At 54.9% G+C, this 17,159-nt stretch overlaps 6 protein-coding genes across 6 annotated transcripts; 2 read left to right on the top strand and 4 right to left on the bottom strand.

Moving 5' to 3' along the window:
• Positions 1 to 407: 407 nt before the first annotated feature.
• MRS44_004391 (uncharacterized protein) lies at positions 408 to 2,129 on the top strand (the record flags this gene model as incomplete). Its single annotated transcript, XM_046275645.2, has 2 exons — positions 408 to 423; positions 478 to 2,129. 2 exons carry the CDS (start codon positions 408 to 410, stop codon positions 2,127 to 2,129), a joined length of 1,668 nt encoding a protein of 555 aa, XP_046136482.1.
• A 345-nt stretch (positions 2,130 to 2,474) lies between these two features.
• Positions 2,475 to 2,829, bottom strand: MRS44_004390 (uncharacterized protein; the record flags this gene model as incomplete). The annotated part of the gene is made up of 2 exons (XM_046275646.2): positions 2,475 to 2,645; positions 2,698 to 2,829. 2 exons carry the CDS (start codon positions 2,827 to 2,829, stop codon positions 2,475 to 2,477), a joined length of 303 nt encoding a protein of 100 aa, XP_046136483.1.
• A 48-nt stretch (positions 2,830 to 2,877) lies between these two features.
• MRS44_004389 (uncharacterized protein) lies at positions 2,878 to 3,243 on the bottom strand (the record flags this gene model as incomplete). Its single annotated transcript, XM_046280944.1, has 1 exon — positions 2,878 to 3,243. The coding sequence occupies one exon, from the start codon at positions 3,241 to 3,243 to the stop codon at positions 2,878 to 2,880; it is 366 nt and encodes a 121-aa protein (XP_046136484.1).
• Positions 3,244 to 4,259: 1,016 nt separating this feature from the next.
• Positions 4,260 to 5,365, top strand: MRS44_004388 (uncharacterized protein; the record flags this gene model as incomplete). Its single annotated transcript, XM_046268924.2, has 4 exons — positions 4,260 to 4,438; positions 4,643 to 4,906; positions 5,005 to 5,229; positions 5,290 to 5,365. 4 exons carry the CDS (start codon positions 4,260 to 4,262, stop codon positions 5,363 to 5,365), a joined length of 744 nt encoding a protein of 247 aa, XP_046136485.1.
• Positions 5,366 to 6,714: 1,349 nt separating this feature from the next.
• Positions 6,715 to 7,912, bottom strand: MRS44_004387 (uncharacterized protein; the record flags this gene model as incomplete). Its single annotated transcript, XM_065622185.1, has 5 exons — positions 6,715 to 6,860; positions 6,898 to 7,244; positions 7,289 to 7,437; positions 7,504 to 7,648; positions 7,875 to 7,912. The coding sequence occupies 5 exons, from the start codon at positions 7,910 to 7,912 to the stop codon at positions 6,715 to 6,717; spliced, it is 825 nt and encodes a 274-aa protein (XP_065478257.1).
• Positions 7,913 to 8,255: 343 nt separating this feature from the next.
• Positions 8,256 to 9,553, bottom strand: MRS44_004386 (uncharacterized protein; the record flags this gene model as incomplete). Its single annotated transcript, XM_065622184.1, has 3 exons — positions 8,256 to 8,606; positions 8,685 to 8,921; positions 9,287 to 9,553. 3 exons carry the CDS (start codon positions 9,551 to 9,553, stop codon positions 8,256 to 8,258), a joined length of 855 nt encoding a protein of 284 aa, XP_065478256.1.
• Positions 9,554 to 17,159: the final 7,606 nt, after the last annotated feature.

The raw sequence follows: 17,159 nt of genomic DNA, 5'->3' as shown, positions 1-17,159 counted from the left end.
GGCGCCGTGCCTGACGTCTCCCCCGGGTGGGGCTCATGACGAGGCGCGGAGCTGGAGAGGTTCACAGCGTTGTGTCACGTGGGAGGATAGCTTGAGCCTCAGCGGTCTGTGGCTGGTGGAGCTCTGTTCAGCCACATCTGTTGCCCCGCGGAAGTTACACCGCTTTCCCCACCAACAATTCGCCGTCGTCCAGGTACCAATCGGTGACGCACCTCTCGCATCTTCTACGCACATGAACCTTGCCTAGAGGCACGAACTCTTTTTCTTTTTTGCTTTCACCGACTGTGTCGTGCTACCGCCGATTAAGCTGTCATTGATAGGGGACCTCGAGATACCCTCTTGCGTCTCTTTCTCTCCTTCTTTTCCCCTCCACTTTCAAGCTCGGAGAGCTTCCGTGAACCGACATCATGGCGTCCATATCAGGTCAGTTGCCCACACTCCTCCCTCGCTATCGACTCGATTACTAACAGACAACAGTTGTCGTGAAGCATCAGGGCAAGAAACACGATGTCGAGGTCGACCCGAACTCCACCGGCGAGGACTTTAAGCTCCAGATGTACAGCCTGACAAATGTCGAGCCCGAGCGACAGAAGATCCTGATCAAGGGAGGACAGCTCAAGGACGATGCGGACATGAGCAAGCTGAACCTTAAGCCCGGTCAGCTTATCATGATGATGGGTACTCCTGCCTCTGGAGATATCGTCCGACCCAAGGATGCTGTCAAGTTCGTCGAGGACATGACAGAGGCTGAGCAGGCTCAGCAGGTTGGCGCCACACCTGCCGGCCTGATGAACCTGGGAAACACTTGCTACCTCAACTCCACCCTCCAGACTCTGCGTGTGATCCCAGAACTTCAAGATGCCCTATCCAAGTACACCCCGGACGCGGCCTCTGGCAGCCTCCTCTTGGGTGGCTCTTCAAACGATCTGGCCGGCCACCTGGCCAGTCTGTACAAGAAGATGAGCGAAACGCAAGATTCTTTCCCTCCTCTGAACTTCCTCAACGCCCTACGGATTGTCTACCCCCAGTTTGCCGAAAAGTCCAAGACGGGTCACGGCTACGCCCAGCAGGACGCTGAGGAGGCCTGGACGCAAATTGTTCAACAGCTGAGCCAGAAGCTTCGCATCAAGGATGAAGACTCATCCGACACGTCGTTTGTGCAAAAGTACATGTCGGGCGAATTCTCGTCGGTTATGGAGTGTGACGAGGAGGAAGCCCGCAACGGCGGCGAACAGCCCATTACCAGCACTGAGAGCTTCGGAAAGCTCAACTGTCACATCGACAGCTCAACCAACCACCTGCGAGATGGCATCATCGCTGCTCTGAGTGAGAAGCTGGAGAAGAACTCAGAGGTCCTCGGCCGCGATGCCGTCTACACCAAGACGTCCAAGATCTCGCGGGCCCCCAAGTACCTCACGGTGCACTTTGTTCGCTTCTTCTGGAAGCGAGAGACTCAGAAGAAGGCCAAGATCATGCGAAAGGTGACCTTCCCTAAGGAGCTTGATATTGTCGAGTTTTGTTCGGATGAGCTGAAGAAGGCTCTGGTTCCTGTTCGTGACAAGGTCCGTGAGATTCGCAAGGACGAGGAGGACATTGAGCGTACCCGCAAGCGACGCAAGAAGAATGTTGATGTCGGCGACATTCCAGGCGGTGCCGCTCTCCCTTCTGAGAAGGAGAAGAAGGAGGCCGAGAAGACGGCTGACGGCGACACCGTGATGGGAGAGGAGGGTGAGACCTACAGGACGGATGCCGAGATTGAGGCCGAGAAGAAGGCCTCTCTCTTGGAGGCCAAGAAGGAGCTCTATGCCCTCATCAACCCCGATCTCCGCCAGGACGATGGTGCTAACCAGTCGGGTCTGTATGAGCTCCGAGGTGTCGTGACGCATCAAGGTGCCAGTGCCGACAGTGGTCACTACACTTCATACGTCAAGAAGGCCGCCCCTATCGACCCCAAGACTGGCAAGAAGGGTGAGGAGGACGGCAAGTGGTGGTGGTTCAACGATGACAAGGTCTCCGAGGTGCCAGCAGAGAAGATTGAGACCCTCGCCGGTGGTGGTGAGTCTCACTCTGCTCTCATTCTGCTGTACCGGGCCATCCCTCTGCCAACTGCTGAGGGCACCGAGGAGTAAGCTTCATGGGATTATGGGTATAGATAGACGAGGTAGTTCTGGTTGTGTTACGGGGATGTGGCACAGGGCGGAACGAACGTGTTAGATGAAAATGAACAGGAACATGGTCAGGCGTAGGGGCAAAGTAAGGATCAATTCGCCAATGTTAACGAGATGAATTTTTGATGTCTATTCCTTTTGTAGAGCTTTCTAATGAAGCTTTCAATGAACAATACCTCTACCGATCCCTTTTTCCCATTCCTCAACGCCGATTCCCTGTCGTGAATGCAATTTTTCATAGAGTTACATGATGGTGATACAACAAAACTGATACTAGGCCTCAAGAGCCAGTCTTCACGGCGATGATCAAGGATTCGCTTCCTTTCTTGCCTTTTCGGCTTCCCTCTCCTTGACACGCTCTTGAAATGCGTCCATTTTCCGTTGCAGAATCTCCTTTTGCGAGACAAGAGCTTGCCGTTGTGACAGGAGAGCGGCTATCTGGTCATTTGGTGAGGTTGCGCGAAACTCCTTGATGGCCTGCCCAAGGTCAGTATATAGCCCGCAGCATGGAGTATTGATATAATCTGACCTCCTTCTTTTCATTGTCCGTCTTTAATTGCGCGCCGGTGATTGTGCCGGCGAAAATGCAGGCGGCGAAAGCTACGGCCCAGATGCCGCGCTTGAACTTTTCTTGCCTCGTCCACTGATGCACTCCAGCCATTGTGTGATGATGTAGATGTTTTATTGCAGGATTTTTAGGAGGTCGTCACTAGGCCTCCAGCTCCTTCAGAATTTCCTCGACAAGCTTGCGTCGTTCCTCGGGTGTCAAGCCTGAGCTATCTGTAAAGAGATCCGAGCTGCAAGACTCTGTGGAGGACTCGGAACTGCTCGTGGTGGAGTTTGACAGGGTTGAGTTGAGTCTCGGACACGTCGGAGGCGGGGCGGGTTTCGAGGTGAGGACGTCGAGCTCGATCTCTTCCGGGGGAGTCGGAGTCGGCGAGGAGGACCGGGACGAGGACGCGGACGAGGACTTTGGATCGTCGTCGACAGCGGCCGCCGAGTGGGACTTTTGGGGCCGAGATGGTTTGGGGAGGCAGCTTAGTAAGCTAGCTGCAGTCTTGTGGAGCAGGGGCATGATGTGGGGGGGTTGGCTGATGTCACGGTGAGTGTGTTGATGATGAAGCAGTTGGTGATGGGGGATGGTGGTAGGGATGTCGAGATGATTGGTGTTGTTGTTTTGTTTACTATTTTGAGATTCAAAATAAAGGGCAACGTGTATTATTTATGGTAAAGAATAAAAGGCCGAAAAAGCAGACTTGAGTTTCGAGGTTCGAGTCTATTCATAGAGGACAATGGTGGCTCATACATATTGTCGTTTCAACTTTCTCCATGCATCAACAACGCATAACAAGTCACAAAATAGACACTTGTTCAAAATATGGCTTAGATAGGTCATTACATGAAGCTTAACAATAAACCCGCCATGCAGTTGCTGATGCAGCCTTTTGCTCCCCCCTCCAGTTTGACTGATTGAGTGGGGCTGGAAGTGGCATGTGCAAGGAGAGAAGACCGTAAAGCGGCCGCCGGGTAAAGGATATTATCCTGTCCTATTGGAAGAAATTGGCGGTGGTGCATGAAAGCAAGCTGTACGGCGCAGCTTTTTTCTTCTTTCTTTCTTAATTGTGTGTGAGAAAAAAAGAGGCCATCAAGGCAACTGCAAGTAGGTACCCCTCCTGCTCGTTCCTGACCTGACCTGTCAAAGACAGCGCGGGGGCCCCAACGTAATCGATCCATCCCCTCAACACCACAATCCCCAAGGTCAAGATACCTTTTTGTCCCTCTTCTTCACCGAAATTACCCTTTTTGCACATATATATCAGGCGCGGCATCACCGCCTACGCCTCTACCTTGCATATCAATCGATAGTATAGACGCTCGCCTGACCTGTGCCTCTCCAAACAGGTTTATCCCACTCCTTCCGGCCTTGACTCGGCCCCGCCATCATAGGCTGCGTTAACGTCAGATCATTCTCCCCCGCTTGACGACTTTTGCTGATCAGAGCAGCAGCCACTGAAGCAGATTGCTCTGCAACTTTCAATCGAGTACTACCTCATTTAAGCTCTACTGCGCTACTATAACTACTCGTCTGCCATGTCCACACCCCGCGTCTTCATCGTCCGCCACGGCGAGACGGAATGGTCCCTCAACGGTCGGCATACCGGTCGTTCCGACATTCCACTCACCGCCAACGGTGAGAAGCGTGTCAAGGCTACGGGACAGGCTCTTGTTGGTCATGACCGACTTATTGCTCCCAAGAAGATTGCCCACATGTGAGTGTCGATTTCTCTTCGTGTCCCACCTTCCACAAAACATCTTTCAAGGCCATCAAGATAGGGAAGCTATCGTCAAGAATACTCGGCAAGTTCAGTTCGATGCCTTCTTGATCTAGCAAAACCATCTATACGGCTCCATTCCATTCCTATCATTAAACAAACATCTCCCCTTTCAACACCCAGTTCTGACATGCCCTCCAGTTACGTCTCACCCCGCAAGCGTGCCCAACGCACCTTTGAACTGCTCAACATTGGACTTGATGAACCTCTGCCGTGGACGAGACACGGAGAGAGTGAGGGCGAAGGTCTCCAGTGTGGTGCCAAGATTGAAGTCACTGAGAATATCCGTGAGTGGGACTATGGCGACTATGAGGGCATCACCACCCCCGAGATTCGCAAGATGAGAGATGGACAAGGCTACAGGGGAACTTGGGATATCTGGAGAGATGGATGCCCAGGAGGAGAGTGAGTACCCCATCCCATCTGACAATCTTGTCTACCCTACACTCCCAGACCAGTTGGGCCGTTCACGTCGACAACCTCATCTTCTAACAACATCCCAGGAGTCCTGAAGACGTCACGAGACGGTTGGACGAGTTGATTAAGGAAATTCGTGAAAAGTGGCACCAGCCGGTGATGGGCAAGGACAAGGACAAGGACCAGTGTGGTGATGTCCTCCTCATCGCCCACGGCCACATCCTCCGCGCCTTTGCTATGAGATGGGCTCGCTACTCTCTACAGAATGGCCCTGCTTTTCTTCTGGAGGCTGGTGGTGTTGGAACTCTCAGGTGAGTTAGCAAAACCACCCACGCCCATCTATCAATGACACGTATTCTAACACGACACAGTTACGAGCATCACAACATTGAGGAACCAGCCCTCCTCCTTGGCGGTGCTTTCGTGGTTGAACTCGACGAGAATTAAGCTTGCCAAGTACTTGAAAACAGATCTACTGCCCGGATACAGACATAGATGGTTCCATTTAACCATAGACTTTGCCATTTAATCGACATATTTTCAGCTCGCATCACCAACCTCCCCCCAAGTTCTCGGACTCTTGTTACAGTCCGCTGACGATCAGACCCCCCCTCAAACGTGATATTGCACCAAGAGTCTCAGCTGCTGACCTGACACAGACAACACCTTTCGCAGGGCCTCATGACACACGGCTCAAAAAGCCTCTTTGACTGGTATGCTCGACGGAAATGACCAAGCCCTCGCTTCGGGTAGCGCCGCCGCCGCCGCCCTCGATGAGTCCGTCCGCCACCGCCAACTCCGCAAATTAAACACACTCCTTTATCTTTTTGTCTTCAAAACAAGGGCGTGTGGAAGACCAGTTCTCGTTCCACGACTCAGTCGACAAAACTGGGGTCTCGTTCTGGAAGCGCGGAAGAGGCTTTTGGACCACATGATGCAAGCCATCGCTCCCCCTTCGCTTCCAAGACACCGGATCGCGCCGCCCCGGATAAGCCTCCCTTGCCCGACTCAAAGACGTCACTGGCAACTCTGATGGGCCTATCCTGCTCCCTTGCTGTTGTATTTCTGCTCCACTCGAGTCTTGGGGAGAAATGTGCCAAGATAAGACCTCCCATCCCTTCATCTCTCAAAGTGGCTTTCGTTTATTTATTGTTTTTTGTTTTTTTTCCGGATAGGGACAAGACACCAAGTCTGACTGCTCAGAAAGGGCGGGACGGCACGGCCCAGACAGAGGAGGGTGTGGGGGAATGCTTCTCTGGTTTCTCAGGAGATTACCTGTCTCTACCTGTCACAAGATGTTTTTCCTATACACATGCCAGCCGGAAGGGGCACCCGCCTGTTCAGTGGTGTTTACTGTTGGTCCATGGAATCGCGCTGTGCCTCTGGAACGGATATAATCCTCAAGGGCCGTCTGTGGATTGCGGATAAGGTTGGTGTGCGGGATTGCGTGTGGATATTCATTCCAGTGCCAAGCTTCTTGCTCGGCCGTGTAACTTGTTTACCCAAGACGGGTAGGTGGTGACGGCAGGGAATTTTGACATCTGGCAAGTTTAATAGAGAGTTGATAAAGGGTTGTTTGTTGTGCTATCTAGGGAGAATGTGCTTTCGTAGTTGTAACCAAGACTTGGTATCAGAAGCCCGCAACTATCACCGACCCGAAGAGTTCCAAGACACGGAACAGCTGTACTGGAAAATGTACATGACTTAATTATTTGACAATCAAGTATCCGAATGTTTCGGAAGCGGTCAACTTGTTAGTCAACCGCCACATCTGTCTAATTTGACAGTTGATGAGTCTAAACAGGCGCAGCTCCGCTAGAGCTTCGAGGCTCTTGCAATAAAGACCCTCCTCGTAGCTTGTACTCCTTCTTTGCCTCCGTGTCCATGTCCATGACCATGATCGTGGCCCTCTCCGTGACCGTGATCATGCCCGTGACTGTGACTATGATCGTGTCCATGTCCATGCCCATGTCCTTCACCGTGGCAGTCCTTGAACGTGATAGGCTCTGAAAACTCCTCATAGCCAAAATCAACAAGCCCAGCTCCTTCAAACATCTCCTTGATCTGCTCTTCAGTGAAGCCATGATGCGTGATACCCCGTCCAGCCGCGAACTTGGGGTCCATCTCGTGGGCAACAAAGTCAATGATAAAGAGCACTCCGCCAGTCTTGAGCCGCTCAGCCAGCCGCTTAGCTGCCAGATCTGGCTTGTCAATGTGGTGAAAACCAAGCCCCACGCCGGCTATGTCAAAGTTGAAGAACTTGGCGTCCGAGAAGCCCGGAGCCGACGGGTCGGCGGGATCAGCCAGATTGCCTTGATAGGCCTGCCTAGACAAACCCTATGTACTGTTAGTGGACTCAACCATCAAGACAAGACGGCTTGCTGTGGACCAAAAGCGGGCTTCACAGCCTGCTTGAGGTGGTTGAGACTAACCTGGCTCTTGGCCTGGGCGTTATACACCCCGACCATGTCCTTAGAGAGGTCGATGCCAATGGTCTCGCTCGTGTACTTTGCCAGTACCTGCAATACAACGTCAGTCTCCATCATGTCTGGCCCGGACAGGTTCATCCTAGGTAGGTAACTAACCCTCGAGAGCATGCCGGTGCCGCAGGCATAGTCTAGCAGTCTGGCACCTTGCTTGACTCCAATAAAGGCCGTCTGTTGCTCAATGTCGCGCTCCAGCTGTGCAATCGCACCTGCGTTGCGTTGGTCATACTCCCCGGCGATCTTACTGCAATTGCATCGAATTAGCAAGGACCTTCACACAGGAGGCTGCAGCTTCGGCTAGTAGCGTGACGTGGTGGAAAACAAGTTGCTGATCCACCACCAGGCCAGACCAGGCCAGACCAACAGGTATGAGGCCGTGGCAGGCAAACAAGCAGCCGAGATCGAATGATGGACATGGCGGATGCATGCAGCTCTCTAGTTCATGCCGAACTAAAGGAAGGGGTCCTCACTTGAAGTACGCCTGGTTCTCGGATAGAACGTCGGTCATGGTGGCGAGGTCAGGCCTAGCGGCAAGTGAAACAGCGAGCAAAGCGTGCAGGATAAGGATCAAGTATTGCAGCATCAAACACCTGGTCTTGGTTGCTGAGGGCCAATGGTGGTTTCGTACACAATTCAAGTTGATACAAGTGTTGAACTCTGTTGCTCGGTCGCTCAGAAAACTCCATGTTATAAACTCGGCAGCGGAGACTTTTCGGATAGTTAGCCTTCAACATCGCAGACATATCCTCGCAAACATTTGAAGATAATATCTCCGCGTTGCCATTGATGAAAAAGCCCCGCCCCTCCTCACCCAACAGTACATGGCCGGAATCAAGTAACGCCTGCATGTTTCAGTTGTCGGCTTGATCCAGAGAATCAAGGCCAGTTGCGTGCGGATCGTAAATACATGTTGGGACCGTGGAGGGACTCCAAGCTGCTGGTAAGTAAACAGCTCCCGAAACTCTTGTTGGCTTGGCCTCATAACTGGCAAAACAGGCGTAGTTACTATCGACACCCAAGACAGAAGGCCTTAGTGTGCGCTTGGCGACATGGGCGAGTCGGTTGCCTACACCGTCCTTCCCCTTAACTAGCCAACGTCGCCAACCGAGCCAAGATCGTCGATTTGCGTTGCTGTGTTGCTCCGTGATCCTGCGCATGCGCGAGCGCACCGGTCCGCCAGCCGGGAGGGGAGATGTTGCATACTACAGTAGCAGGAGCAGTGCAATGGAGCAGTACTGTAGCACCCGGTAGTTGTGCCATTCTAGCAACTCCTTCGGTACCCCGTACGGAGGATATGGTACAGCAATCATAGGCCAATGCAAGCGTCCAAGGAGCAAGTAAGTGGTACGAGATGCTCTCCCGCCCGTGAGCCGTAACATGCAGCCAGCCCAAAGAGAAGGGTGGGGTTGACCACAGGCGACGCTGATCGCCGAGCCTGCAAGGGATGATGCTGCGGCGTAGCACACTGCAGCAGCTCGCTCCCTCTGCGATGCAGTGCGGTACGGTACGGTACGGCACTGTCATGTCGAAGCATCAATGCATGAAGGTTCCTGGCTGCTGCGGCAAAACCTCCAGAGACAAGGTCGTGCATTCCCTCCCATCCCCGCCCGGGAACTATGCCAAGCCGAACCCACGGCCGGCAGTTTGGTGCGGCCTAGCAGCCATCCGTCGAGGGATACGAAGACTGCGACCCTGACAAGAAGAGCAGCGCTGAGTAGCACAACTTTACTTTGACAGAGTCTGTTGCTAAACAGGGCCATAGAGGCGGCCCCGACGCAAGCAGGTGAAAATGGCAATCCCTCTGTCCGAGAAGGGTCACAAACTGGCATGGATGTAGATTGGCAGATGTCGCCCTGTCCGCCTCACCGCTTGATTGCCATACTGCTGTATGTCCGTCATTAGAAGCAGGCTCCCACTTGTCACCGAGCCATCCGCAGTCTTGATCGGGCATGACACCGCAGAACCCCGGCCAGAGGTCAACCAGGCGTTCAGAGACGGGGTGCGAGGCGGCCGAGTCCTCTGACCAAGCAAGGCCGAGCCGTGGGCTGGCTGGCGGCCGAGCCGGCCTGTGTTTGCTGCTCTTGCGGGAACCCTCTGTCCTCCGTGGCGGAGCCCCGCTGGTGGTCGCGGAGCCATGGGCTAGGTGCATGGCTGCGCTGCGCTGCGCTGCGACAAGCTGCTAGCCGGCGCCGGATGAGCCTGCGCCCTATCGGAGTGGCGGTCGCTAGATCGAGCGCCGGCGAGATCAACGCAAAAAGCACTTCAAGTCTTGTAGGAGCGAGGCGCGCCCGTCAGATTGGCAAGAATCAATTTGGGGCGTGTTGTCTCGCAGGGGACCCCGTCTGGTCAAGGCAAGGACAACAACAACACGCCAGACCAGCGCCGCACTATTCAGCCTGCAGGTCGCCGTGCATGCAGACCAGGTCTCGTGGTGCCAGAGTACATTGCCCTGTCCTTCCCTGCCCTGCCTTGCCTTGCCTTGTGCTCACTCCCCTCACGTTCAGACGTCGCCAAGCACTCTCGAGCCCCAATTGCGTGGTCGGTTAGAGTGATTGATCGCCAAGTGCAGGGCCCTCGTCCTTATTTATCCCGCAACACGAATTTGACTTTGATTCAACAACCGCTCATGGCTGACTTTGGCGCTTTGTCTCATGCCTGTCTGTCTGTGCCTGTCGCACAGGGACCAGAATGGGCGTGACGGGGCTGGCTGACCTGTGTGGGTTGGGTTGTCTGGTATGGGTTGTCAGAAACGGGGAATCGGTTCCCGTGCGTCGTTGGCCAATCTCGCACTGTAGGATAAAGTCACTCGTTGGTACGTATCGTCGTTGGCGAGTGTTGGTGGCCCAGGATGACATGCAGCCCGGGATGGCGCGAAGTGACTGACGACCGTGCCGCGCCGTGAAATTGCGACGTGGCAGGCTTTGCTGGACGGATGCACATCTGCAAGCACCAACCCTTGCCCTCTTTTTTGTTTTTTTTTTCCTCCGGGAGCCCAAGATTCCTTCGGGGCCTGTTGCTTTTTGCGGCGCGGGTACCAGACCTTTGGGATGCGACCACGCCATCCAAGTGACTGCTCAACTTGCCAACCTGTCCACCAGGCTCCCCTCTTCCTGCGGTGAGGCGACCAAGGCGACCGCTCCACGAGCTCCGTGATAGCTTCGCCTACCCCATTTGGGTATGGCGGCCCGTTCAGTAAGCCCGCGGCGGACTTGGAAAACCGGGGCCTTCACGGGAGACATGCAGCCTACCCGGACTTGCATGGATCTTCCGCATGAGATTTTGTTCACGTGACCGTAGCTTGACGTGTGCGATTGGCGGACCGAGCCTTGCCTGGGCGAAGCCAATCAAGGACCCCCCTGGTATGGGGTTGAGATTGTGACAAGTGAGCATGGCGGCAGCTCTGGTGCAAGCCCGTCGTGCCAACCCTGACGCCAGCCCCGAGGTCTCGGGTCTGCATACCAGTCGACTTGGCCGAAGGGCGAGACGAGTGTCGGTGTGAACATCAGCCGCGTTCCACCATGTCAAGTCAGTTTGCCGATTGCGTATCGCGGCATCGTGAGCCCAACACGTTATGATCGCTCTCGCTCGTGCAGTCACCCTTGTCCAAGTCTTGTTGGTCGAATGCCACACTTGTTGGTTCTTGCTGTGCCTCATAGATCAAGTGTTTTGCGTCGCACGTCAGCATTGGTCATGGCCATGTCGTGGGGTACCCGCGTCCTGGCATGATATTGGCCACCGTTATCCGCCGACCAGGCTCCCCCATGTGCAGGATTCCAAGGGCTTTCTTGAGTATTGTTCTCCATTTGCCTTTACCGGCATGCAACTTTTCGTTCTCAGCTGATGAGAAACCGCATTCCATGCTTGTGGGGGTCCTCGATGACGGTGTATCAAGCATCTGGCTTCAGACTGGGGAAGCGAGCCTCAGCTCTCCTGGTCAGTCCACGAGGTTACTCGGGGCGGTATGCGGGTCGTAACTAGCAGATGTCTCTCTTTATGCAGGGATCGGGCGGAATTCGATGGGCCGGGCCGTTCACACATCCCTCGCTGTCAAGCGGCGGCTGGTGGCGATGGTCTAGCCGACGTCGATCAATCTCAAAGTCGGTCAAGTTAAATTGCACATAGCAAGTGTCGAGAAAAGTAAAGACGCTCGGGGACAAGCTGAAAAAGAAACTATGATGGCAAGGACCGGAGAATGCCACAAGTCGGGCCTAGAGACGGGTTGAAGCTCAACTTGAGGGTGATGGGTGTGGAACTGAAGGAGGGCATTCATCACAGAACCCTTGTTGGGTCGAATGTACATCAGGCTCTCAGGCCGTGGGAGGTTGCATCGAGGAAGGAGCGATGACAGCGCGTGGCTTGCGATGACGGCTGGTTGGCAGTTAGCACGACGAAATCAAACGCGCCTGCCGAAGTTGACACCTCCCCCTGCCACCGTTGCGCTGCCGTCAGTGTCCCGTACCTTCCATATCGAGAGCCAGCAACCAACCATGAACCAAGCACAGGCAGTTTTACGCAGGACTGCTACTGCTTCATGTAGACAATTGAGTGGAGGAAGGACTTGGGAAGGTGAATTCGCTCCGACCGTGCTTTCCAGATCTGGGTTCTGTCGCTTCTTCCAATTGCCTCAAGACAACAAGGAATTTTTCTCAACCCACCCGTCGCGAGTCTCTTGCAACTTGTCTCTGTCTACCTATCCACTCCCAGATTCTCGCTTCTGGCGCCAAGCGCCCATGTCAAGTTTTTTGCTTCTTTTCTCATTGAGGAACGACGAGGCTGTCATCGGCTCCATTGCAAGTGCCTTTTCTCCGACCGGGTTCGAATTTCTCAATTCGCCATCTCATCGGGCCATGTCCCTGCAGCTGCCAACGGTCATGTGAGCGGCGATCCGGGGAAACAGACACACGAGAAAGCCCCCCAGCGACAAATAATTTCGGCCTTGTTTCAATCTAGTCTCCATGGGCTTTTTTTTTTACGGCTTTGCAAACGCTCGCCCCTGACAGGATGACCGACTATCTGCCCCTTTGGACTCGTTGACGAGGCTGTGGCTTGCCCTCCTCGCCGTGCGACACGACAGCGTCAGGCTAAGCAGGGGTAGCCTTCCTTGGACATCGTCCGAAATTACTCACCACCAGAGCAAGGCTGGCGTCCAGATACCCACTGCGAGGTGGATTGCCATCGGCCTCATTTGTCGCCTCTAATTCGATCCGAAATTGCTGCTGGGATGGCCAAAAATCGCCGCTGCTGTTATGCTGAGAGCTGATCCCCGCACCCAAGACTAGACCTCAACTAACAACAGTCTGGAGGCTGGCATGTTGGACTATTCGCTGGGCTGCAGCCGGGTCTCTCAACTCAATCTGTTGTTAGGTGTCTCAGTTGGTGTGGTCAGTCAATCCGCCTCGGCATGTAGAGCTGCAGGACCTCATCGACACGCTGTCCCCTTCAACTTGGTCGGCGGGTCGCAACTCGAGGCTACGAGCCAATCGACCCCTCGATAACGCATAGCTCTACCTATTTTTTGTTGCTTTGTCGCGCAAAATTACTACCAAAGCTATTCGGCATCAACACCGTGCAGGCCACAATCCGGATGCCATGTTGCCGTTCTATGATGCTCCGGCCATGCCAAGCTGCTGGATACCAGTGTCCCGGGCCTTGTGTCCTGCGTTGCGAATGAGATGTCAAGAAGCGGAGCTCTGTTTCACATCAACACCGCTCGGTCATGATCAACGAGCGCCGTGCAGAGCCAATCCTGTCGACCAGCATTGTTCCTTTTCCTTGCCCGTGCTTGCTTTTCTCCTCCTGCCAAACTGTGGCACAGCAGCCCTCTTTATCCAGCAAGACAACCGAATGTGGGCAAGACAGTCACCCTTGGCAAAATCGGCTGCCACATCTCCGCACCAAGTCTCGTCCCGCAGCTCTTTTGATGTTCAGTCGACCTCTCACGTGAAGCAGGCTTGACGCGGCTTGCCGGGTTGGCCGAGCTTCACTTCCTCAACCCTTCCCCAAGCAGGCTTGGGCGGGACAGCCCTTGCGGCCCGACGCGCACCTAGAAGCCGCATGCCCCGTCTGGCTCAGACCACCCCAGATCCACCAAGCCAGAGTCGCAACTCATGACACTGCCGCCCCTGGAGCGGTCGCCGCCTTGCGGTATCGTTGCCAGTCGTTTTTCAAAGGCTCACCGGGATCCATCGTCGGAGAGAACTGCAGGAGATGCATGTATTCGGAACTTACAAGCACATCAAACACACCTCATCAGGTATCCCTGGCGATATCCGTCAGCCTCACTCCGTCCCCCCTTCCGAGACACCATCGAGCTGTTCTTGCAGCAGTCTGGCGCACGAGTGAACCATATTTCACAGAAGCATAACCTCAGCGATCCCGCATCGAACCTTGGTTTCCCAAAATCCAGACAAGGCCAGCCGCCTGCAGGGAGGCCGACGTGAAAGACAAGTGCTTGAATGGAGCGGCAGAGGTGATCGACCAGCATGCGGTTGAGTGTTTGCTCCCACCCGCATTAGAGAATGTTGCTTCATTGGCGGTCAGCAGTCTGTTTGTGGGAGGCTTCCACGCACGTCTCCATTTCATGGCCGACGCCGCTACGCTACCAGCCAAGGAAGAAGCAAATGCTGGAACTGACCACACATCCCACTCAGATGGACACGCATACAAGTCCCGCAGACATCAAAGCTGCGCTAGAAGCTGCGCAGTCAGGCAAAAACGTAACATCGTGCATTGCCGGTTGGTGGTGCTCGACATGGTCGGTCGGCAACATCTGCAGCTCTAGCAAATGGGAAAGCAAGAAATGCATTGAGAAGGGGGCATTGTGTTTTGGGTGTGCGCGGCAGGGACGGGAGGAGCCTTTTCTGCGGGCGGCTCAGGCCATGCTCGTCCCTGGTCTCGTTGGAAAGATCCCCCAGTCGTGTCAAACCAAGTGTTTGGGGTCTGGGCCTTCTGAAGATCGCTGGTATTCTGACGCAACCAGCTTGACCTACGGCCCTTCCCACCTGGAACACATGACAATCTGGCCGGGGTGCTGCAGCGTCAGAGTCCGTACTTGACGTTGCCTTTTTCTTGCAGCGCCTTTCCTCCTGCAACTGGTCCCGATCAAGAGGAGCGGTGACCATTTCAGCTTGTCAGTGGTTGTGGAGTTGCTTGGGGACTCCGCCAGACCCAAGACACCCCCCTCGGCGAAGGCTCTCATTGCTCAGAGCTAAAGGAGCCCCAAGGGCCGCCGCTCCCGTGCCTTGGATGTGGCTAGGGATGAAAAAAGCAATTCTCACACATGATTGGCGACAGGGAGTCACTCGAGCAAGGTCCGTCGCTGGTAGTTTTTTTCGGTTTCCAGAGAATCGGAGCCACGCTCCACAAGAGGGTTCGTGACACACAACGGCAAACGGGACACACAACGATCCAGCATCCCATCGATACGTTGTTGACCAATGGCTGTGGCCAACCCCAGGCTTCGTCGTGTCGCCAAAATCGACCTGTCGGTCCACTCGTCACTCTTGGCCATCACGGCGTTTGAGTCGGTTCGGTCAGCTCCGCGATCGGAAACCTTGGATGCCAACAAGCCCGCCATGTCCTGATGATGACGCGATGGTCGCCAATCGGCGGGCGTTTGCTGTTGGTGACCGCGATGCCTAGACCGTCGGGAGCAATAACGCTATGTCAGTCGTGTTTGTGAATTGGTTTTGATGGCTTGGGGTGTTTGCGACCGGCGTATTTTTTACGTCAGCCTCGGGACTCCTGCCGATCAGCAAACAACAGGGCGTCAAATCTCAACGGCTCTCGGGGAGGGGAGCGTGGAGAGTTGATAGTTACGCCTGGTGAGAGGGGGAGCCACTGACTGAGCAGAGACAGGCAGGCGGACAACCAGGCTGCGGCCCTTCCTGCGGAGCACTGTCTGAGCACGCAAGGAGATCTTCTCCGCACCGCCCTGGCGGTACGAATTCCAAGGTCAAACGGATGCAAGCCAACACACCAATCAGCAGCTCATGTATTATCCCTCGGTGTTTCCATGGCGAGGCATCTCGAGCGATGTGGAGGGTTGCATCGTCATGGCGATGGAGCAGACTTTTTTTTTCTTCTTTCAGAGTGACAGAGGGGTGAAGACGATGAGGGGCAATGTCCCGGGTGGAGAGGTCATCGGACACTTCCACCAAAAGTCGACCTCACACGAGACGTGCCATGAACCCGAGAGAAGAAAATAGCCCGATCTAAAGCGCAGGGCACCCGTTCTGTTGGGTTGACCAGAACCCGTACTGTGTGGTTGGAGGCTGGTGACTGGTTGCCCACCTCGAGCCAGGGCCAACTAAGACGTCGATGGGCGAGCATGGAGCTGAGTCGACCTGCATGAGTCGTGTGGGTGCTCGTCACCTGGTCCCTGTCGAGGAGGGGCGCTAGCCCAAGAAGCCAGGGAGGAAAACTCCAAGGGCACACACACGTTGGATGGGGCAAGGATGAACGGACGGTACCTACCCCCGCGGGTCAACACCTCGTGCGTGGCGGGGTCTCGCCAGCGAGTTTGGTTGTCAGGCCCGGCGCTATCTCGAGAGTTGCGGGTTGAACCGCCGTGCATGAGAGATGCCACCCAGAAGACGGGCGTTGTGGGGGTAACGGGTATCAACATGCGCTTTGAGTTCATTTCGTCCGATCGAGTCGTGGGATACAATGACGAAACGCTTGAGAGTCACAAGTCTGCGAGTACGCGAGAGATGCGGATGACCATGATGCGAGGCGATGCTTTTGGTCAACTCGGATGTTTTGTTGCTTTCCTTGTCGGCCCCTTGTCGGTTGCCATCCACATGGACGGTTCGCAGGCGATTATCGGTGGCCATCCAAGATCAATCAATTAACCGACTGAGCTACAGACAAGGTTGCGTCTTGGCTGTCTGCTGGTAAGCCGGTTACCTTCTCACGGGACTCCTATCAAACGCTGCATTTTCCTCAATGCGAGCTCTGTTTGGTGTGGCTGCTGCTGGGCCGCTGCTGCAATTGACAAGGCGCAGATCAAAGCGCAGCCATCGGACCTCCTCGGGCGTAATGCAGGGTAGCTGCTGTAGTTTGCCTGCGAAGCGTTCGTTCTGGTCATCATGATGGCACGAGGCAATCTATGGAGCAAACAATGGCGAGGGACTTTGCTGTGCGACAGTGCCGGCTCAGATGGGCGTCACTAGCTGACGGGTTCTGGCGTCGAGCCGCCTGTGACAGCCTATCAGCCCCTCGGGAGGTTGCGCACCAAGATCGCCGTTTTCTCGAGCATGCAGAAGTTGGAGTTGTTCCTTGTTGGCAAACCCAGTGGAATTCACACAGACTGTCTCGCATTTGCCCATCTACGCACAGTTTCCGACGGGGTCCCCATCCATGTCGCGCAATCATTGGAAAGGGAACTCGCATGTTGGTTGCACTGACACGGACTAAGGCAAGGGGATGAGACGGACGAGACTGAACGCTCTGGATGCCCGTGTTCGTTCAGCAGCTAGCCGCAGGGGATGCGTGACCTGTCAGAATTTCCACGGTCCAACCAAGCTGACATTGGAAGACAAGCGTCAGTGAAGCAGATTCCCACAACCAAAACGAGGCGTCATGGGGTCAAATAGAGGGAGGGGACTCCAGCGCGTGGCGTGGTGGATTACATGGATGTTGTTACCAATGCGGTGGGCGAGTGACTTCAACTCGCGACCTCTGCTGCCATGACCCCTTGGCGGAACTAGGCTGCCCAGACCACTGCCCAGACCATCTCGCGGGCAAGCCCAAGG

Source organism: Fusarium solani, assembly GCF_023522795.1.
Source record: "Fusarium solani strain SB1 chromosome Unknown bctg00000002, whole genome shotgun sequence".
NCBI lineage: Eukaryota > Fungi > Ascomycota > Sordariomycetes > Hypocreales > Nectriaceae > Fusarium > Fusarium solani.
The sequence above is the reverse complement of the archived record's forward strand: the minus strand, read 5'-3'. Positions and strand labels throughout refer to the sequence as shown.